At 35.3% G+C, this 23,618-nt stretch overlaps 4 protein-coding genes across 6 annotated transcripts; 1 reads left to right on the top strand and 3 right to left on the bottom strand.

Annotated features, from left to right (window-relative positions):
- Window positions 1–1,910: 1,910 nt before the first annotated feature.
- LOC111801213 (uncharacterized) lies at window positions 1,911–4,473 on the bottom strand. Of its 3 annotated transcripts, none has more exons than XM_023685235.2 (7): window positions 4,362–4,473; window positions 3,479–3,874; window positions 3,201–3,370; window positions 3,040–3,120; window positions 2,858–2,933; window positions 2,679–2,768; window positions 1,911–2,245 (listed from the first exon to the last, which is right to left on the bottom strand). In XM_023685235.2, exons 2-7 carry the CDS (start codon window positions 3,849–3,851, stop codon window positions 2,073–2,075), a joined length of 963 nt encoding a protein of 320 aa, XP_023541003.2. In that variant the 5' UTR covers window positions 3,852–3,874; window positions 4,362–4,473; the 3' UTR covers window positions 1,911–2,072. The 3 variants fall into 3 exon arrangements, with proteins under 3 accessions (XP_023541003.2, XP_023541004.2, XP_086982418.1); XM_023685236.2 differs by having other exon boundaries at window positions 1,911–2,242; XM_087126292.1 differs by having other exon boundaries at window positions 4,324–4,469.
- A 6,166-nt stretch (window positions 4,474–10,639) lies between these two features.
- LOC111799798 (uncharacterized) lies at window positions 10,640–13,343 on the bottom strand. Its single transcript, XM_023683278.2, has 4 exons — window positions 12,695–13,343; window positions 12,343–12,603; window positions 11,356–12,237; window positions 10,640–11,272 (listed from the first exon to the last, which is right to left on the bottom strand). The coding sequence occupies exons 1-4, from the start codon at window positions 13,173–13,175 to the stop codon at window positions 10,803–10,805; spliced, it is 2,094 nt and encodes a 697-aa protein (XP_023539046.2). The 5' UTR covers window positions 13,176–13,343; the 3' UTR covers window positions 10,640–10,802.
- A 6,346-nt stretch (window positions 13,344–19,689) lies between these two features.
- LOC111801136 (putative calcium-binding protein CML13) lies at window positions 19,690–20,541 on the bottom strand. The gene has a single exon (XM_023685123.2). It carries the CDS (start codon window positions 20,413–20,415, stop codon window positions 19,972–19,974), a length of 444 nt encoding a protein of 147 aa, XP_023540891.1. The 5' UTR covers window positions 20,416–20,541; the 3' UTR covers window positions 19,690–19,971.
- An 846-nt stretch (window positions 20,542–21,387) lies between these two features.
- LOC111799766 (small ribosomal subunit protein uS15) lies at window positions 21,388–23,447 on the top strand. The gene is made up of 5 exons (XM_023683239.2): window positions 21,388–21,510; window positions 21,611–21,683; window positions 21,774–21,912; window positions 22,145–22,331; window positions 23,171–23,447. The coding sequence occupies exons 1-5, from the start codon at window positions 21,488–21,490 to the stop codon at window positions 23,202–23,204; spliced, it is 456 nt and encodes a 151-aa protein (XP_023539007.2). The 5' UTR covers window positions 21,388–21,487; the 3' UTR covers window positions 23,205–23,447.
- The last annotated feature ends 171 nt before the right edge of the window (window positions 23,448–23,618 follow it).

Genomic DNA, 23,618 nt, shown 5'->3' with positions numbered 1-23,618 from the left:
AAAATAATACTCTGAAATTGAATAAATTTAAACATGGAATTTTGTTACGACGTTTTCTAACATGATTATGACACTTTATTTCAAATCACATATCTTGTTGAGAGATATTCGACCATATCTCATTTTGTATATTACGATATTAAGTTGCAAGAGTCCAGAATTTTCATATATGCATCCATATCCATCCACAGCCACGTTCTTCCCATATAATATAGGCCAAGGAATTTCATCGACATCCACATCCACGTCCTTCTCATATAATGAAGAGAAACGTATTTTCTCCACATCTTTTCCATATATTCTCTCTACGTTAACATATTCTAGTCAGCCACCGTCAGTTATTCTAATGTTTAATAATGTGGTAGCATATAATTGAAGAGACGATGTGGACCATGTGTGGTATCATTTTGTAAGACTGATTTTCTGCCGCTTCTGTTATTGCTGCTGGATTGGCCGTTGGACTTGCTTCTATTGGACTTGAGGTTAGTCAAGGTACTGCTGCGGGCCAAGTCGGAGTTCATGATTGAAGTGAAAGAGATAATGAGTCGGATGAATATGACAATGGAGTACTTGAAAGTGTCGAACAAGAGAAAAACAACAAGGAAATAATGGCCCCCGAACATGTGCAAAACACTAAGGTTCCTTCTAGGCTGATGAATGTAACAAATCATGCGTTGGAAAATTTAACACCAATTCTTGTTGTCGCAAATCTTATTCATTAATTCAATCATCATGTCATGTACTAATTCAATCATTATGTCTAGTAAGTATTAAGTCTCGGAACTTTATTCTGTTATTATCTTTTTGGATTGTTTTGGAGTTATTTTTTTTATGTAATTAAGATTAGTATAGCTATTGTTTTGATAAGTAAAGGCGAAATTAAACTATGTCAAGTAGAATTAGACTACAACCAACTAAAGAAAATTTAGGGAGATCGACATAAAAACTTTAAGTGAGTTCACTATTGGCACGCCTATGAGATAGGTTGGATGACTTGATTGATGCCGGAACAATAATAACTCATGGTTCTAGTTATGTCAAGATAAGTATGAAAGTATTATATGTATCATCTCATTGAAACGTGATTTTTAGTACAAAACCTCATGATGTTGCTTGTCATATGAGCATGGATCACTTCTCTAATATGTTACATACGAACATGTACATCATGTTCTTATTATGCTCCTTTCTTTTTCATTGATTTTTAGCACGGCGAGCGTTCGCTAGCCCACGAGCTTAGTGGGTTCATGCTCATGTGCATGAATTGTACGTCGATAAGTACTATGCATATAACCATATTCAAAAAAGAAAGTAGAGCTCAAAGCCATGAAAATTAGGCCTTATCAATTATGATATTTTTAAATAATAATCATATATTTAACATTTTTCAGGTAAAGACTTCTCCATATATGGAGGCTTTAGGCAATTTACGTCCCTCATTCTATGAGAAAGAAATGAAATCGAGAAACAAGAATTCGCTAACCAAACAAGAAGTCGGATTTATAAATAAAAAAAACACATCTCCATTAGAACGAGGCCTTTTAGGGAAACCAAGGAGAGCTTAAGCTCAAAGTGGACAATATCATTCCATTGGGGAGAATCGGGTTGATCTCACAAACGTGAAGTTTGGGATTTCAATTTCGGACCCACCTCCAAATTTTTCCAAAAAGAAAACATTGGAAGGCTATTTCTCAAAACTACTCGAATGGAGGAGTGGACTTTTGTGCGCTGCAAACTGCAAAGGCCATTTGGTATTACCGCTGACCAATGGCATCTAAAATTGTCTTTTTTTTTTTTGTCCTTTATTAAAATTCACGTGCACTTTGTATCTTCCTCGCTTCATTTCCCTTTCAAATAACCGACTTTCACTACAATTTAATATACATTTTGAATTTGGTGGCTGTGAAGAATTCGCACTGAATATATAGACAGTATCATCTTCATTCAATTTCTAAGAATGCCATTTTTCTAACACAACTACTCAGTTTCGAAACTATTAGTAAAATGGATTCAACAAAAGATGCAGCAAAGACCACCTTCCATATCAGGCCTGTACTTCCGACTCCACAAGTTTAGGCACTCCTGTACCTTGCATCTTTCCTGCTTCTGTTCACTTGCTGCGCGCGGGAGGATCTCGGGTTACTGCTGCCTTCCCCGGCTGTCCTTCCAGCCACTTGAGGATGCTGAGCGGAGAGAACTGCCAACCCACCTTGGTTAGTTTGGCCATTTAGACCCATGCCACCTGCTGTCGACGGGATATTAAGTTAGCAGACACTTCATAGTATCCATAAAATTTTAATAGTAGCAATCTGGAGTTCGATAGTAATAGTTTTGAACATTAGCTTCTTAAGAATTCCCTAGGCTAAACTTTAAACAAATTATCCAAGTGATAATTTGGCCACTAACGCGAGTTCTAGTGTACACCTTATGCCCACTATTAGCAAATATTGTCCTCTTTGAGCTTTCCCTCAGGGTTTTAAAATGCGTCAACAAGAGAGAGGTTCCCATGTTTCGTTCCCCTCTCCAACCGATGTGCGATCTCACATTTAGTATTCAAGTTTCCAAAATAAAAATAAAGGTCGGACTGTGGGAGGAGGCAGACAAAAGAATCAGATCATAGAAGTAAAGTTTAATTAAATAGTAAAGTAAAAATAATAAAGAATGATTATAATAACTACCAATATTATCAAAGCCATTTGAACTACCAGGCCAACCAGGCAAACTTCTTGAATTCCTTGCCCAAGCATTTTCAAAACTTTCAAGCTCATCTGCATATTTAGAACAAAAATGTTTGACATCGTAGGCATCCAGCTTACAGGCAAACACAAAAAACAGTTCGGTATGAATAGTTACATACCTCCATTAAGATTATGCAAAGTTTGCATGGTATCCACCTTACCATCAGGATTTAGTTTCCTTGTAAATGAATGGCCCTAAAAGTAATATCAAACAAGATTTTCAACATGAATAAGTAATTAATAGATACAACTACAGAAAGGCATTATGAATCTCAAGGGATCAAATTTTCTTTGTCCATACCTTATTATGAAGTCCTCTTGAAACTTTATGGGTTGCTTGTCTGGTTGCGGTATCAGCTTCCTTGCTTTCTTCGAAAACCACCTATTTACAGAAGATACATAAATGAGGAAAGAAGTATTCTTAAGAGAATCAACTTCTTGGAGGCATTTAAGTTCACTTACACCATCACTTCCAGCCCTCCTCGTTCTTGATGAAGTATAATATGTCCCATTTGAACTTCCATAAGTTACAGAGGAACTCTGAAATGTGAAGCTATTAGCTTGGGGTCGAACATGCCTCTGATTTGGTCTACTATGATGATCCACGAGCTGCAAATGTTGGTTCCGCTTCTCTGAAACAACAAAGAAGGAAACACCCTTTGATACTGCAACACAGATTGCACTGAATATGCATAAAAGCAAGAATACAAACATAACATTGCGGACAAGTTGACTCTTACCTTCATCATCAGGGCCTTCAACAATAGGCTCTTTGGAAGAACTCTTTGTATTTTTACTTTCTTTTTCTGCTTCTTTTTCATCATCTGAATTTATTTCCTCAATAATTAGACCCCTTGGTCTTTTAGCCTCAGGGGGCTGATGATCAAGGAATCCAGACGCATGCATGTTAGCAAAAGGAATTCCAGAACCACCAAAGAAGCTTGATTCAAACATGCTTCCAAATGGACTTCTGAAGAAAGGATCATCAAATGGATCCCTTCCACCAAAAAAATCAGAAATTAAGCTTCTTTGACCCGGAAAGCCTCCAAACCCAGCAAAGGGATCGTCAAAATCAAAAAAAGCATCCCCACCACCTCTGCTCCTTCTATGCATCGTTACAGTTCAAAAAATATGCTCTGGAAAAAAGACAAGACACGTCAATGAAAAACTTACACAATGCCAACAAATAAAATTCAGCATGATCCGCTTGATCACGCAAACTGAAACTTCATAATCAAGTAACTCAAACACGAGGAAAACTATTTCATGATTTTCACTAATCGAACATCAACAGAAAAAGAATACAAAAATCACCAAAGATAATATCAAGAACAGTAATGCAAGAAGCCAGAAATCCATAACAAGGTATAATCAAAGATTCAAAATAACAAAGAAATTATAAAATCCACCATTTACATAACATGCAACCAAACTAGCATGAGCAATGCCAGAAATCAAGTTCCACATAAAAAATTAAAAAAAAAAAACGACGGCATAACACAGTGATATACTTCAAGAAACAAAGCCCAAAAAAATACAGACGAAAAAATAAACATCATCCAAATTCTTGAAACATAACACAAACCCTAGCTGATCCGTTCCTGTTAGAGAGGGACGCCGTACCTTAAGCGTAGGAGAAATTGACAGAATCCTATGATCGTTTCAAAGAAATTTCAGAATTTAGCAGGGAAAGGAAGGAATTCCGGAATTTCACCGCTGCAAAAGAACACAGAAATAGACGAAAGGTTTGGACGATTCGTTCTTGAAATAGAAGCTTCCAGATAGGGAAGGCGTGGACACGTGTCAAGTACGTATTGGTATACAATGAAATAATTGGTTTGTTAATTTGGGCCTAACAGTCTAAAAAATGAATATGATGAAAGCCCAAAACTTTAGTTTGGATAAGATATAATGTGTTTTTCGATTAATCCGATTTTTTTTATTACTTTTATAATATTTATTTTTAGTATTTCTAATTTTGAAAACATTTTTTTATTTGTTAACCCTTATATTATATTTAAGGTATAAAAAATATACGGTTATTTAAATATATAAAATAATATATACAATAACACGAATACAAGTTGGATGTCAAATGTTCCATTCAAATAATTAAATAATGAACTCAACCCGACCATAAATTTTTTGGATTAAGTTACTAAAATAAAGTCGGTAAGAAAATGTTACATGTAAAAACATTCCTTTAAGAAAATTTAAAGAACCATGTTTTGGACTCACCTTAATAGTAAAATCTTTAAAACAACTTAGCAAAAAATAAATAATGTGAGGTTTAAATAAGATATGAAAAAATAAATAAAATAATGACCTAATCTAACGGGCTACAAACAACATGAATGCATGTACCCTAACTTCAATTTCATGGTCGTCACTGACTCTTCCTCATTCATGTAAAGATGTCTTATTACAGGAAAAAAATAAGAGAAATAAGTGTAGTTTGAGTATTTCAAACAATATCAGTAATTAACTCCACTTCTAGGTTTGAAAATATAATCACATGCAGTCATGTTTGGAACCTAACATTTAATAAAAACATCATAACATGGTACTGATCTCTACTTCCGGTCTGGACAGAACTGAATGTAATACTTCTTTATACATGACCCACCTATGCACACATGGACTCTCAGACGAGCTCGTATAAGTAGCTCTAAACCTAGCTTTTAACTAACATACACTCACGCAGCCGATATACCATCATAGTGTACATAATATCATAGTGTCATGATGTACATAATAATAGTGTCATGATGTACATAATAATGTATGATAACATCATAGTGTACACACTCGTACTAATCATAGCGAGAAAATATCTCGATGCACATGAATACATAATAGGCATGAAATCTCCATAGTTTAAAATCATGTCATGTATTTATAATACAAGTTATAATATTATTCATTTCATACATAACTTAATCATTTCCTATCATATTGTAATTCAATGCATAATATGGCATAACACCTCCGATAAAGTAGCATAATTTTATATGATGTAACGTGTCAACAAAATATTTTATAACATAATATATCTCATAATAATAATATAACACATCGAATTCACGCCATAATATACCCTTCTCATAGCAATAACATAATTTATTTATCTTCAATTTTTAGTTTGTAATTCAATTTACACCTACTTGTAAAAATTATTTTTAAAAGGATTGGAAAACAAAAAAAAAAATATATATATATATATAATTGTACGAAGTAAAAATATAAATTTTAACATTAACAAAAATAAATTTAGATGGATAATCCATTCAAAATAGTTTTAGGAACCAATTCAATTTATAAAATTTTTATTTATTTGAATTTAATCTAATTCAATTTTTTAAATTGTTAAAAAATTGATATATCTTGATATTATTTAAGAAAATATCATTTAATTGAGTAATTTTCAATTATATTTAGGAAGGAAAAGATAATTCAATTATAATATATATACGGAGAAAAGGTGAAATTTACAACTAATTTTGATAAATGTGAAATAAGATTTAAGATTTGAGATTCAGTTCATGATTCAATCTCTTGAATTGAATTTTTTTATCTATCAGTATAAATAATCATAATTCTAAGCTTTTTACTCTCAATAATCGACAATGTCTTTCGCAGATTCAGTCACATTCAGCTGCAATCTCCATGGCTACGACGGTCCTGATCAGCTTCTCCAAATCCGAATAGGTCATTCAACTCGTCTGCTCATCGGATCGCCGTTCCCTGGATATCCTTTCAATATCGTCTATGAAACTCTCACTACTAGAATGGCGGATGCTCAGTTCCCCCTCCCTTTGCGAGAGCTCGAAGATCCGTTGTTCTGCCGAGCTTACATCGAAGAATTTCTAAGTTCTTACAACCTTGATGCCACAATCAACAACGCCATTGCTCGGAGGATTACCTCGTTTGTCGTTCAAATGGCGTGCGGAAACTACGAGATGACGTTCTACATCGTTGCGGAAATCGATTACATCCAGATGTTTTGGTTGGACCAGAGTGCGATTGCAGCAGAGGAGGAGGAGGAGGAGGAGGAAGAAGATGAGGAGGAGGAGGATGAGGAGGAGGAGGAGGAGGAGGTGATTTTTGACAACTTTTCGGGGAGGAGAGGGGCGCCGGAGACGGCGATGGAGAGGTTGAAGAAGGAGAAATTCGATGGGTTTGGGGGAGAAGATTTGGGGAATTGCAGTGTGTGTTATGATGAGATGAAGGACGGCGGGGAAGAAGTGAGCAGAATCCCCTGCGGACACGTGTATCATAAGTCTTGTGTTCTCACTTGGCTTCGAAGGAATAACTCATGTCCTTTGTGCCGAAAGAAACTAGAAGCTTAAGAGATTTTTTTTTTTTTTTTTTTTTTTTGTTAGGGTAATGTAATTTTTTGGGGGTAAAAATTCAATTTTTGTATATTTTTTTACCCACAAACTTTTATTTTAAGAAATTATAATCGAAATTAAGTCTCGATGTCATTCTTGAAATAATTTGGGCTTAAGTCTACTTTGACGGGTTGTTTTAAAATAGTATGTTTGGAGATTTCTATATTCTTATAAAAAAAAATATTTGATTCCCTTCTTCTATCAATGTTTTGGTTTGTTACATATTATTTTGAAACACTCTATTTGTGGAGAAATGTTAATAGATTTAGGGTTTTTACCTTTTTAATTTATAATATTTTAAATATTATTAGAGTAAATATATATTTATGTCACCTCTCAGTGCATAAATATATATAGTTGAAGTTTCCCCAATTGAAGAGACAAGGGTCAACTCCAGTACACCTCTTAGTGCATCCACTGCAACACAAAATGTGTCAAATTCATCATCTTCAGCATCACTAAACAGCAATTCTTCTCTTGAAGAACTTTCGGATGAGACACCTCCAAGGAAGTATAAATCTTTAGCTGACATATATGTATCATGTCAATTTGCTCTTACTCTTTCAGACCCTATGAATTATGAAGGAGCAACTGAAAAAGAAGACGAGAAGAAAGTCATGGCAGTAGAGATGCAGTCCATTGAGAAAAATGGAACATGGGTTTTGGTTAATTGCCAAACGAAAAGTTCTATGGAGATTTACACGAGACATGCAGCCCATTGCGGTGGCCTGTTTATCAGTTTGATGGAGATTTACAAGAAGAGGTTTGTGTAACATCGCCAGGGGGATTCATAAAGGAAGACAAAGAAACAAAGGTATACAAGCTGAGACGGACATTGTACGGGTTAAAGCAGACATACTTACGAAGGCTTTGTCAAAAGAAACCTCTGTACTTGGCATCTGCAACTTTGAATCAAGGGGGAGTGTTGAGATATGATTCAAAGTATTCAAACTACCAAGATTTTAGGGGATTGTTAATAGATTTTTTGAATTAGGGGAGTGTTGAGATATGATTGAAAGTATTCAAAGTATTCAAACTAACAACAACAGTGTGTACCAGTGAGGACACTGAGCCCCGAATGAGGTAGACAATATACATAAGATGCCTATAGTCTAAAATCATAACATGTATTTATGATGCAAGTTATACCATTGTTCATTTCATACCTAACTTAATCATTTACTTCCTCTCGTAATGTAGTGCATAATATAGTATAACACTCTGTATAATATAGCATAATTTCATACAACACAATGTATCAACAAAATATTCCATAATTTAGTATATCTCATAATTACAACATAAAATAATATAATATACCAAAATCATAAAAATAACACACTAAACAAGTATTATCAAATACAAATATTTATTTATCTTCAAATCTTTAATTAAATCTGGTAATTCAGTTAAAATTGAATCTTAAGAAAAATTAAATAAAAATTAAATATATAATATATATAATGAATTTAATCTATTTGAATTCAATTTTGAACCAAAAAAGAATTTAAAATTTGAGAATTAGTTTATCAAAATTCAATTTTGAATCTTTTTTATCTTCTTCCTGGATCAGTATAAATAATCACAAGTTTCTTCCTCTCAATAATCAAAATCCTAAGTTTCTTCCTCTCAATAATCAACCATGTCTTTAGCAGATATGGCCACATTCCACTGCAATCTCCACCGCTACGACGGTCCCGATCAGCTTCTCCAAATCCGAATAGGGCATTCAACACGTCTTCTCACCGGATCGCCATTCTCCGGACATCCTTTCAATATCGTCTATGAAACTCTCCCTACTACAATGGCGGATGCTCAGTTCCCCCTTCCTCTGCGAGAGCTCGAAGATCCGTTGTTCTGCCAAGCTTACATCGAGGAATTTCTGAGTTCTTACAACCTTGATGCCACAATAAAAAACGCCATTGCTCGGAGGATTGCCTCGTTCGTCGTTCAAATGGCGTGCGGAAACTACGAGATGACGTTTTACATCGTTGCGGAGATCGATTACATCCAAATGTTTTGGATGGACGACAGTGCGACTGCAGAGGAGGAGGATGAGGAGGAGGAGGAGGAGGAGGAGGAGGAGGAGGAAGAGGAGGAGGAGGAGGAGGAGACGGAGATTTTTTATGACTTTTCGGGGAGGAGAGGGGCGCCGGAGACGGCGATAGAGAGGCTGAAGAAGGAGAAATTCGATGGGTTTGGGGGAGAAGATTTGGGGAATTGCAGTGTGTGTTATGATGAGATGAAGGACGGCGGGGAAGAAGTGAGCAGAATCCCCTGCGGACACGTGTATCATAAATCTTGTGTTCTCACTTGGCTTCAAAGGAACAACTCATGTCCTCTGTGCAGAAAGAAACTCGAAGCTTAAGAGATTCAAAGTTTTTTCTTTTTTTTTTTTACAGGGAAATGTAATTTTTTTGGGGGGTAAAAATTCAATCTTTTTAATCTTTTTTTTTTACCACAAACTTCTATCAAATTATAATCCAAATTTAGTAAGAGGATGTCATTTTCAATAGTCCTACACGTTTCTATATTCTTATAAAAAAATAAAAAATAAATTATTTCCCCTCTCCAACTAATGTATATTATTTTGAAACATTCTATTTGTGGAGATTTCTATATTCTTATAAAACAACGTTTCGTTTCTCTTTTCAACTGATAATCTCACACTCTGTAGTTTGGGGACAGTAGACATAGGATCTCATATTAAAATTAAAATGTCTGCAAATCAGATAACAGTAACTTCATATAAATAAATAATATACTTGTTTTATCCTTACGAAATTAGTTAACTTTACATAATTAATATTTTTTTTTTTTGTTGGTTAATTTGCTTTTTATTAAATTAAATTATTAAAATAATTTTAACAAATAATGTATCTTAAATTTTAAATTCTTTTTAGTTTTCTAAATCAAATAAATAATTTTAATAAAATTAAATTAAATAATTAATGGTAAATAATTAGTATATTCATCTAATAATTAATTATACATATTATAGACAGTAAAGTGGAAGATGATATGATGATTTGATAAAAGACCCACTTTCCAGTTTGCCTAATCCCTCGTTCATAGATACAGAATTCGTCATGGATTTTGCTCCGACAACTCATCTTCGAAATAGAGCCTAAAGAGGACCATATCTATTAGCAGTGAGTTTGGGCTGTTACAAATAGTATCAGAGCTAAACATCAGGCAGTGTATTAGCAGGGATCCTGGGCCTCGAAGGGAGTAGACATCGCGATCCCGTAGATTGAAGAGGAGAACAAAACATTCCTATTTAAAGGAAGCCCAAGTGAAAGCTCAAACGAGATTTTGAATTGTATTTTGGGTATTCAAATCTAAACCCAATTCTTATATCTTGAAACCTAGGTGAAATTCTCACACGTACGTCTTTCATAATCAAATTCTCAAACGAATTTCGACCTAGTTTCGTATGACTAATGAGACAAATGGAGTTGGTCAAGTCCAAATTTTATAGAAAAAGAAATTGCAGTTCTAAATGGAAGGTATAGCCAACTGATGTTATTATACATAAGATTTTCCACATTTACATGTTCTTCTTCATTATCAATATGCATCTCAATTTGCAGAAGAAGATTAAAGCTTCCAACAATGGAGGCTCGGTTCGATCATCGTCGGCCCGAGAGAGAGAGAGCCAGAATAAAGGTAACTAAGTTTTGGTTAGCTCCTTTATCAAATCTTCAATGGTTGGCCTGTTGAGGGGCAGCTCATTGGTACATGATAGTGCAAGATTGGCTAGCTTGGTAGCTTCGGCTACACAGAAGTTTCCCTTCAGGTTCTTATCGATAAAATCCTCGAATTTGCAAACTTCGGCTTCCAATAGAAGAGACCCTGAAAGTTTTCGTGTCCCAGAAAGAATTTGAAATATAACGACTCCAAATGCGTATATGTCACTCTTCTCTGTAAAACGACCGATCGTAATGTATTCAGGTGCGAGATATCCCATGGCTGCACTTGTTTTGAGAGACGAAAAGATAATGTCATCAGCTAGGAGTCCAGAGATGCCAGTGTTCGAGATCAACGCATTGAACTGATGATCGATGAGAATCTTCTCAACGGATATGTTTTTGTGTACCATGGCCGGTTTGTCTACTTCTTGGTGATGTAAATATGCAATGCCTGACACGAAAACAAGAAACGACCTTAGAACAAATCATTTGAGTATCGGTTATTGTCTGGGGAATGAAAGTAGAGTATCAAACCTTTTGCAATGCCATTGATGATAGAAACTCTCTTAGACCAATCAAGAACATGGCTGCTACCATCTTCGACGTCCAAATACCGAGACAAGCTCCCCCTCGAGGCAAAATCGTATACGAGGAAGAACTCACCTCGACCCCTCGAACAACAAAAGCCTCGCAAACTAACGAGATTTTCGTGTCGTAGGGAGCTCAACAAGTTCAATCCGCGAAGAAACTCGGCTTCATCGGACTTGCAACTAGTCATACTAATACTCGTAATGGCTACCGATGAACCATCCTTCAAAACCCCTTTATAAACCATTGAAAAACTGGATCTACCAACCAAATTAGCCTCAGAAAAGTATTGAGTTGCAGATTCAACCTCTTCAATATTGAAAATAAACTTGCTAAGATACTGAGACAATCCCAATCCTTTGATCCCATCAGCCAGTGAATCCCATCCATGAGAATACTCAAGACACACCAACGGCGAAGCACTCTTCGAGTAGAGCTCTCGAGCCTGATCCGTGCTGAGCCGATCGTCGTACGAAATCGATGAGTTACCGATCTTTTGTTTACGACGACGGTACCAAAACAGAGAGAGGATGACAGACACTAAGAAGATCACAGAGATGATAAGAACAACAGAAACAACAACAATTTTTGGAACTCTTCTGGGACTTTTTGAGCAATGAAATTGATTGCATTTGGCATTGGAGAAGTCGGCAGATTCAGGGATGTCCCTTTGAGCAGTAGCGTTTGGTTCTGATAAAAATGGCGGAAACCCTTCTCCTTTGATGTTTTCATTGTCAAAAACTGTACAATTTCTCACCGTAATAAACCCATTTCCACATAATCCACGATTGTTTTCTCCTTGAAACCCTTCGTTTAATCTTCTCAAACCTTCATTTTCATTCAAGGAATTGAATCAAAAACCACATAAAAAAAAAAAAAAAGAAGAAACAGAGGAGGAAACAGAGGAAACAGAGGAAGAGAAAGGGATATTACCGGCAGGGACGTGGCCGGAGAGGGAGTTGTTCTTGACATCAAGAACTTCCAGCTGGGGAATTGTTGATATGTTGAACGGAATTGTGCCGGTGAAGTTATTGAAGCTTAAATAAAGTCTTTTAAGCATTTCTAAGCTTCCAATGGATTTAGGGATTTCGCCGCTTAATCTGTTGTGTTGTAAAGCAAGAACTGTTAGCTTCTTCAATGATCCCATCTTTGGTGGGATTTTTCCACTCAATTTGTTGCAACAAATCTGTAACACTGCACAAAACAAACAAACAAACAAAGATCGAATCTTTTCAGGGTTGTCGCCGGCGAAGCTGGTTTCAAATGAACAGAGAACAAAACAAACCTTGCAGATTAGACATGTTTCCGATCTCTTCAGGGATGTTTCCGGTGAAGCTGTTAACATCGAGGTAAAGATCAGCAAGTTCAGTTAAGCTCGAAATCTCTCTGGGAATCTCTCCAGACAAATTGTTGTAATGCAAGAACAGTCCAGAAAGACATTTCAGCTCCGCTACCGCCGGCGACACTGTACCGGAGAGTCCTCGTCCTTGTAATGATATGTTGGCAACTTTCCGGTGCTCGTTGCAAGCCACGCCGTCGAACGCACCGCTGCAATGGTCGCCGTCGATCGTCCATGACTTCAATACTCTGTTTTCTGGGTCTAGAGACGCCTTCAACTGCATCAGCGCTTTCACTTCGGAATTTCCATAAACAAGTTGAGAACACGAAAAGGAAGCTACGAAGAACATCAAAATGGTGGAATTAAGAAACCCCATGATTGTTCTTGGATTTCTTTTTATGAGATTCAAACTCCTCTGTTTCGTCATTTATGAAGAACCCATTTCGTTTTTCTACAAATCTCTCAAAATCCCTCAAATTTTCTGAGTTTTCACTTCGAATTTCTTCTTATTTTTCAATGGGTCTCATCTTCTGAACTTTCAGAACGAATTGGAGGAAGAAGAAGAAGAAGAAGAAGAAGGGGAGGAGTGAGAGAGAAACAGAGTACGTAGAGAGGGAATTCAAAAAGAGGGGCAATTTGGTAAATTGGAATTGGGGTTTTTTAGTCGTGGGAGTTGCTGACACATTCACATAAGGATTCGGGTTTTAGATTTGAAAGGGAAGGGAAATGCTAAAATTACGGGCTGTGACTGCTGTGATTTTTTTAGTGAATTTCTAGTCGTTGATTTAGCATTTACATTGTGACGTGGCAAGAGACAAAGATGTTGTCTTCGTGTTGATTGGGTAACTGCCGTTTGGAACTATTTGATGTCGTGACTTCAAGGCTAGTCATTTATGATGTAATAAATAATATTGACTTTAATTACCAATTTCTTTTTCTGCTTTTTTTTTTTTTTTTTTTATGAAACCAAAATTAAATCATCTTGAAAAAAAAAAAAAAAAACTAGAAAGGTTAAAAAGGTAATAAAATAATATAAAATGACAGCGTAGAGTCTTCTAGGGCTGCTGACATTCTTGGGGTAGTCTTTAGGTCAACAAGTTAGGGAACCTAACATTTAATTTAATTTTTTTTAAAATATATATATAAATAAATATATTGGAAAATGACCTAACATTTAATTTTTAGTATATAGTATGGGTTTCCACATGGTGTTGACATTTCTATGTCCCATTTATTAAACCAAGGACCCTTCTTTTGGACTCCAGCTTTCTTACTTACTCCCAAATATTTTTTTTTAATACATATGCACGATAAGAGCCGAAACCACTGCTAGTAGATATTGTCTTCTTTGGGTTTTCTCTACTGTCCTCCATGTGCTTTCCTATTGTCCTCTTAAAACTCGTCTGCTAGAGACAGATTTTTCACACCCTTATAAAGAATGTTTCGTTCCCTTCTCCAACCGATGTGATATCTCACAATCCACCACCTTCAGAGTCATCCTTGTTAGTATTCATTCCCTGATCGATGTGGGATCTCACAGTCCACCTCCCTTTGGGGCCTAGCGTCCTTGCTGCCATTCGTTCCTTTTTTCAATTGACGTGGGATCTCACATGCATAATCGTTTGATTTATGATTCTGATTGCTTCAATCAAAACATACTTCATACTAAAAAAAAATGTGCACATTGTTAGTATAAGTATAACTTTCAATTTATTATTTTTTTTTTGTTTGTTTGTTATCCTATTCTCAGGAAATGTAGTCTTGATTCATTCATGTACTTCTCATTTATTCCAGCGTCGTATTTAATCTTAAATTTAAATGATGAGATGAAAAAAACAACAACGATCATACTCAAGGTTCTGATTTATGTCCCGACAAGCAAGATATACTCATGCATGTTTCGTTAACACTGAAAAGACCTAATTGAACTCCAAGTAAGATAGTGAAAGAACGGTTGAGTAATCGATGGTCCAAAACTGCCCGTTGTTGTAGAAAATTGACGTATTAAAATTACAAATTTAATAATATTGTTGAAAATGTTTATATTTTAATATTATAAGGATAATGCCAAATTTAAAAACTGAAAACATTAAATAAATACCAAAAAGAGATATTCCTTTTGATTAAAATATAAAAAAGAAAAAAAAAATTGAATTTGAATAAATGAAATGATTAAAAATCAGTTAAAAGGAGAAAATAAAGTAAAAAGCACAAAGCTACGGAAAAAAGATTACTTTTCAACTAACTCTACCGCCAAACTCTTTTTTAAAAAAAAAACCCTCTTTCAAATGTAACCCTCATTCAGGGGCAATTTTGGAATTTTTAATTTTTTTTTTTAATTGTTAAACATATATATATTTTAATAATTAACTCATTTATTAAATATAAAAATAATTTTTTTATGTCTAATAAGATCCTAAATTAAGTATATTCATATGATCTGACTAACCTAAACTATTCAATAAGATTTTTTTCGGTTTGGGTTCAGTTGATTTAAAAAAAAAAAATTAAAAAAATTTCGTTCGATTTGCGGGTTGACATTTTCTTGATCCAATCAGCCCGACCACAACCCATATTTTAAAATATATCAATAATATTTAACAGTTCATAACCGATCTAATTTTAGTGATGTGTTGTGACTTATAGATTGAACATTACACTACTAATATGCCCATCATTTTCATTCTCTCACTTTTATCAACATTTGCCTTTTTATTTTTTATTTTTTATTTTTTATTTTATTTTATTTCCATTTTTGGAACAACCTTTGAGAGAGAATGGGAGAGTATGATATCAAAATTATTTGAGAGAGAAATGAGTAAAAATATATATAATTTTAAATTTTGAATTTTGAATTTTGATGGAATGTTGAATGTTGAGATCATTTATGACATTGACTTTTCTATAGTTTGATGATACTATTACTTAATTAATTAATATTGCATCATGTCCTTGTTACTATATAATTGTTTGGATGAACACTAATATGCTTTATCATATTAATTTTTGTTTGATTATTAGATTGTATCAATAGTTATTCATCATGGTCACAAGATCAAGAAACAATAACAATGTGATACTCGAGTAAAAGATGATGTATAAATGAATCGATACCACATCTGAATGATAGTGATCTTCTTGAAGATATGATAATTAAAAAATGTTTAAAATAATTTATAGTTACTATCTATACGAACAAGATCAAATTTTTTCCAATATGCATATGAGTACGTACAGACGAAGTGTAGTGAAAGAACTCGTGTTGATGTACGATCCCCTAAACCCTAATCGTAGGGTTATGAAAGGTTAAAGAAGGAGAAAATGGGGAATTGGTAACGTGGAAAAGGTGATATTTTGTGGTTGAAATTTCAAAGGTTACCTTACCACCATTTGCGATAATTGATTGAGAGTGGAAAATAAAGGTCTACAATTTATAATTAATTTCCTAAATTTTCAAGCTTGACTTACCCAATTATTTATTTCTTTATTATTTTTTTTTTAATAATGATTTTTTTATAGGTGAATTAATTTCACATAATTTCATTTATAATCGCTTAATTATTATTTCCCAAAATTCTACTAAAATAGCATAAAAAATTATAAAGTAATCCTTCTTAGGAAATGAAATCGGATTCGTTTAACATTATGTTAATAGTTGCATTTAAAGAAGTCTTATGAGTTTTAATTAATATACTTTAGGGTTTAAATGGATTTATAAACACATTTAATTACACAACATTGTTCTTCATGTTCTTTTAAAAAATTATCTTATAAATATTACTTTTCCCTTTCTGTTTATTTATCGTTTTTTGCAAAAGAAAAAAAAATCAAACTTAATGTCAATTTTTTTTAAAGCTTGAAATCATTTTTTAGTAATTATTTATAATTTCTATTTGAGAAAGAAATAATAATACATTTGGTATCCATTTCTAATTTATTTCTCACAAATTTCAAATAAAGAAATAAAAAAATTACATGGAAAATTAGTTTTTTTTTTTAATTATTTATTTAAATGAAACAGTTAAAATTATTTTTCTTTATAAAAATCTGTCTTTCATAAATAAATAAATAAATAAATAATAATAAAACAATACAACATTTTTTGTTCCCGGAGGACTGGAAACAAATACGATAAAAAAAAAAAAATTAAAATTTTTAATGTCTAAAGTTCGAAATACCTTTAAACACAAACTTAAAACTTCAAGGACTTAAAAGTAGTAATTTAACCAATACCGATTTGGAATCGAACTCGAACGAACCTGCTTATGTCTCTCCTGAAGGAACATGATCAGCCATAAGAAAAGAAAATAAAGAGAAAAATCTCTTTAAGAGAGCCAAAGGGCTTTATTTTCAAGAAAGATATACATATTTCATATGACTTTTCCCTAAAACAAAAAGCAGCTTTGGTCAGATGCATGCTTTAATGACAGTACAATTCAAACATACTCAATTCAAAATAATGGTGCAATCGAAAATCTATATACCTTCGATTGTAATGGCTTAAGCCAAATGCTAGCAGATATTGTCCTCTTTTGACTTTATCTTTTGAGTTTTCGTCAAGGTTTTAAAATGCATCTGCTGGAGAGAAGTTTCCCCACTCTTATAAAGAATGTTTCATTTCCGTCTCCAACTGACGTAAAATCTCACGAAAACTGCTCAGATTAGAAGAGTAACGAGAAACAATATGCCCTTAATATGGCAGCATCAACAGTATAAATGAGTTTTAAGCCAAAACAGCAACACCTTCTACATATCTCAACTAACATATGGTTCAATTTGTTAGACATCTAATGTCTCACTTTATCAGGCATAGGTTCGAATCTCCGTTCTTTATTTATTGCGACGAATGCAATATTGTAAGAGAAAGAGAAGCATAATCAGCATGTCGGAGTACCGAACACTAAGGATGTATGAAATGTAATTTTGGCCTATGGTTTATCTAGAAGATGCATATAAAAGAATATAAAGGACTACACATAAGGTAACCAGCTAAACTGGTCAAAGCAATATGCAGCAGATATGCGTAGGGTTGAAGACCTGCTGTCCATCAGGATCCCAAAGTAATGAGGAAAAAATTCACACAAAATGAAAATAAACTCAATCACAAGCAACTTCTTCATCTTCTTCCATGATCAAAATATATGCATGTTAAACAACTGAGGAAAGAAATTTCACAGACCCAAAGGAAGGTTACAAAAGCACATTCCAATTCGAGGGTATAGCTCTGCTAATATTACACTGTAAAACTTCTGAACACAATGATGAGAAGAGAGAAAAATGAGTGGATTCATACTTTGAATTCAACATTAATATCTTCAAGATCAGGAAACCACAAAAAAGTCCTTTAAATCTGTGTGTGTGAGCACGCGTGTGTGGTCGGGGGTGGTTTCTCGTCCAAATATCCCTGATCAGATTTGTGAGATCCCACATCGGTTGGGGAGGAGAACAAAACATTCTTTATAAAGGTGTGGAAACCTCTTCCTAGCAGACACGTTTTAAAAACCTTGAGAGGAGGTCTGAAAAGAAAAGCCCAAAGAGGACAATGTTTGCTAGCGGTGGGCTTGGGCCGTTACAAGATTGTTATGAAGTATGGGATAGCTGCTAAGAAGCTGCAAGTCCCCAACTCGCACAAGGAAGTCCTCGAATAATCAAGAATCCACCCTCTATATCCAACTTTGATCCAGGTAAAAAAGTGATCACTAAATAAGAACTAGAGGTCTCCAGTTGGTCTCAACACAAACTGAAGCTTTATACCTGACCGGAGTATATTCATCAACCAGAGTCATTGACATGATCCACAGACCTGCTCTGTTTCTTGGTATCCATAAAATGCAGTTAACGTTTTACCAGATCTTCATAAAGCTTTACATAATAACTAAAAAATGCATCCCCCATGTTTGGGGAGGTCTTAATCCTACTAGTTATAAGTTCCATACTAATTCCTTAAGTACAAGACCTACAAAATTGTTTAAAGCAAAGACTCCATTGAATTTTCTATTCCTCCGATCTTCTTAAAAGATCCATGAATTTTCTCACAAAACTCGGCTATGAACTTCCAAAGCCCGTGTTTTTTTCAAGGCACAAGGCAGACTCTCATTAGTTGGGATATGAAGTAATCATACTAGGAAGGTAACATTCCAAACAACTCCATGTTAAACTGCACCACAAACCTCACCCCAGTATCCAATGAAGATAACTTAGAACCTTCAAAATCTTATTCATTCTAAATCCAATAAATGCACAGAATTCCAACAGAGAGCAAAACTATGATCCTGAGGTATAAACTATAATGTTTCCACATAACTCTTGGCAAAAAGAATGTTATAAAGCTATATGGTAAAAAAGAACACTATAGGTCCGGAACTGATTTCCTGTACCTCCACAGCCGAACGACTAAAGACTTTACTCTATCGTCTCAGAACCCGACAGAAGATATAGAATCTCAAATACACAGAAAGATGCAAGTTTTAAAAGAATCTGTGCATCCCACTCATGCATCAATGATCTCTTGTTGAAATAGAGAGGAATCTAGTTGAAAAAAAGTACATAGAATAAAAATGGAGGCTAGAACCAACCTCGGCCGCTTTTTTTTGACTCAATTCACTGCATTAGAAACTCTTACGTTGAGCAACAGATCCTTCACACATTTCAGACATAAACTATAATTAATCCTAGAACACCAAAAATATATCAGGAGGATTTGAAGATAAAACATATGCATATCTCAGGAGGCTAAGCCAAATGAAAGAATAGAAGATTAATTAATCTTTCAGATCTTACAAACTAAAACATGGCATGGTGAACATGAAGGCACTAACTCAGTCTCACTAACTTAAAGGGCCGGCAGAAAAATCAATCATCGGAACAGTAAATTGCGGAAGAAGCTAACCATTTTTAGCAATTTAAGCTATGAAACACGTACAAATCAACAGATCCTAAGATACCCAGAAAACCACAGTTTTCAATACACCTCGAATCCATCCACACATATTCATCCCATTATAATCCTAAATCTTTCCAAATAATATTAGCATTACTTGGGGAAGTATGCGAACATCACCCGCATCCATCCCACCAAAATCCAAGCAAGTTTTGTAATCTGAAACCAATCAACAGAAATTGGAAAGAAAAGGGAAAAAAGAGAAACAACAAAGATCGCCACAAATTACTTCAGAAAGCAGTCGAGTAAAGCACACAAAACCAATTTTCCATAACTTCCCTCCTCATTTGGCCACCATTCGAGCAATGAAATCCTCATACCGAATTTTACCATCCGGTCCAACCTCCACTTCTCGAATCCACTCATCGAACTCCGACGGCTCCAGCTTCTCACCTATACTAGTCAAAATGTGTCGGAGCTCGGACACCAGGACGTAGCCGGTGTTGTCCTTGTCGAGAACCTTAAAGGCGTCGCGAAGCTGGCGATCGAAGGACTCGGGCTTCATGTGTTTGGACATGATCTCGAGGAAGCGATTGAAATCAAAGGGAGCAGTAAGATTCTCCTCGGCGATAATGGCTTTGAGTTGGGCTTGAGTGGGGTTGCCGCCGAGAGAACGCATTAGGATCCCGAGCTCCGATGGGGCGATCCGGCCATCGCCGTCGGTGTCGAAGAGGGTGAAGGCCTCTCTCATGGAGGATTTCTGATCATTGCTCAGATCTTTGCCCATCTCTGGTCTCGATTTAGGTTTGAATCTTCACAGAGCTCTGAATTTTCTTTTTTCTCTCTGTTTTCCTTTCCCTTTGACGCTCGCCAGAGAGTGGGAGGTGACGTATTTTTGTTCTTGTTTTATGGAACGGGAAAATGGAAATATAACCGAAAAAAGAAAATTAGTGAATTAAACTTGTTTGTGAAAAAAAATATGTCAGCCTCGTAATTAATTATTATTTTTATTATTTTATAATTAATATGCACCAAGATCCTGTTCCAGAAATAACCTAAATGAGTCTATAGTATATGGATAAGATTGAGTGTCTTGTCCGAATAAGAAAATTGATACGATTAATTTTATAATTATTACAAATAATTTAATTTAAATCGTGTTCACGTATAAATATGTAAATAAAGTACCATACCGAGTTTGTAAGATTAACCACAAAATATTTAATGATTTTAGGGAGTTATAAACTCGCTGTATGTAAGTGATTGTTCTTTGATTTGCATTGGTGAGAGTGACTCGTGTAACGTAAGTTTTAAATTTTGAGAACTTAGCAAATAGGTTTATGATGATATGTCCACGCTTAAAAAGATGCTTTGTTATTCTCTCCAACTTGTGTGGGATCTCATAATCCACCTCTTTTCGGGCCCATCGTTCTCGCTGGCACACCGCCTCGTGTCCACCCCCTTTAGGGTCCGGTGTACTCGCTGACACACCGCCTCACGTCCACCCCATTCGAAGCTCAGCGTCCTTGCTGGTACAACACCTGGTGTCTGGTTATGATGTCATTTGTATCGGCCCAATATTGTCCTCTTTGAATTTTTTTTCTTTTGTGCTTACCCTCAAGGTTTCTAAAACGCATTCACTGGTTTCCACACACTTATAACTTATTATAAAGAATGCTTCGTTTATGATTTTTCATTAAAAAAATTTAGACAAGAGAATTTCTTTTTAGAGATAATTATATAGTTTAGGAGAACCATAAAACTATAAAACGAAGGCCCATCTGATAAGAGCTAGGGTTTCGTGTCTGGTCGAGTGGCAACGATAGAGAGCTTTTGCGTGCTCACCATAGTCGTCAACAATGGGTCGTATGCACAGCAGAGGGTCAGTTCCTCTTCTTCTCTCTTTTCATTCTCATTCTATTTCTCATCTTCCAATCCCTCCGATTCAATGACTCAATTCTTCCTCTCATTTGTGGTTGCAGAAAAGGTATTTCGGCGTCAGCATTGCCGTACAAGAGGACTCCACCGACTTGGCTCAAGATTTCTTCTCAAGATGTAAGTGCCATTATCTATAATGTTTGAGTTGCAGCATACTTCGATTGAAACGAGCAGTTATTGAATCCATGTTGTGTGTGTGGTGATTAGGTTGAGGAAAACATCTGCAAGTTTGCGAAGAAGGGTTTGACTCCGTCTCAAATCGGTGTAATTCTTCGTGATTCTCATGGTATTGCTCAGGTCAGGAGCGTAACTGGCAGCAAGATCTTGCGCATTCTTAAAGCTCATGGTATTTGCTTCTGTTGTTTCTCAATTGAAAATCATATGTTTTCTTTAACCTTAACAGTTAAAACTATATCTGATGCTCATTCGCCAATTTGTGTTTGGTGACATTGAATCCCCTTACTGATGTTTGATAGATTAGAAGATTAAATGTATCTTAGTCTATTGGTTTAAGCTTTTTGGTGTAGTGGTAATTTAGCGTGTATTTTGATGGCTGTGATTTGCAATGTTATCAAAAGGGCTTGCTCCGGAGATTCCTGAGGATCTTTACCATTTGATTAAGAAGGCTGTCTCGATCAGAAAGCATTTGGAAAGGAACAGGAAGGACAAGGACTCGAAGTTCAGGTTGATTCTTGTCGAGAGCAGGATTCATCGGCTAGCCCGCTACTACAAGAAGACCAAGAAGCTCCCACCTGTATGGAAATAGTAAGTGCTCAATGATCTGAATCTCTGTAGTTTATTTTGTTTTTTTTATCTGTATTAGAACTTAAATATGGATCGTTGTTTTAAGTGTTTGAGAATTGTTGGGTGAGGAGTCTCACATCGCTGTTCAAGGACTCCATAGGCTTTAGGGGAGGCTCTATGATGTACTTTGTTCGAGGAAAGGATTGTTGAGGATTGTTGGGAGAGGAGTCCCAAATCGGCTAATTAAGGGGTTGATCATGAGATTATAAGTAAGGAATACATCTCTCTATTGATATGCGGCCATTTGGTTGGCCTTTTGGTTCCCCAAAAGGCAAAACCATGAGAGCTGAACTTTCCCTCTTCACCGATTGTGGTGAATCTCGCCTAGCTTTGATATCATGTCAGGAATCATGGACCTCCACAATAGTATGATATTGTCCACTTTGAGCATAAGCTCTCATGGTTTTGCTTTTGGTTTCTCTAAAAGGCCCCACACCAATGGAGATGTATTCCTTACTTATAAACCCATGATCAACCTCTTAATTAGCCGACGTAGGACTCCTCTCCCGACCATCCTCAATATTAAGCACTCTAATTACTAATCGTTAGAATGGAGTTAAATTTCCCCTCCTTATGCAAAGTATCATTTCGTTTTGCTTTGTGGGTCACACTATTCTCTTCCCCTAAAAGGGATTCTGGGATAATAACACATTATAATCAACTTCCAGTTATGGTTGGATGTTGAAGGATAATGAAACCTTTCTCTAGCTTTGCTATTTGAAACTTAGTTCTTATATATTAATTACTATCATCCTTCTTCCCCGTTGATTGATTAACTGGTTTTTTTCTCCTTGTTTCAGCGAGTCAACTACTGCTAGCACACTTGTCGCCTAATTCTGTCCACTGCCGCACGAATAGGCAATTAGATGTTTTCAGCTACTCCATTCGTTATAAGGTACTTCCATTATGTGGTTGTTCTAGATTAGACATGGAATTGTTCCAAGTTTATCACAGAAACATAATGCTCAATGTTAGTGTTTCTCGTAATGATTTTGTAGTTTTTCTTATTTTAGTTTTGTAATTGATATTCTTCTGAACTCGAGGATGGAAATTCAGTTTCTGAATAATTTTGATCCATGTTTCCCATGAGCAAGTACGCTACTTTACTTGGCATACCGAAAATTTCAAGCCTATTGGGAGTTCGTATGGTGTCTATTGTTGAGGATGGTTGGGAGGGAGTCCCCCATTGGCTAATTAAGGGGATAATCATGAATTTATAAGCAAGGAATATATCTCCATTGGTACGAG

The sequence above is a fragment of the Cucurbita pepo genome, chromosome 8, assembly GCF_057944985.1.
Source record: "Cucurbita pepo subsp. pepo isolate OVF chromosome 8, ASM5794498v1, whole genome shotgun sequence".
Taxonomy (NCBI): domain Eukaryota; kingdom Viridiplantae; phylum Streptophyta; class Magnoliopsida; order Cucurbitales; family Cucurbitaceae; genus Cucurbita; species Cucurbita pepo.
This window is presented reverse-complemented; position numbering and strand designations above follow the sequence as displayed.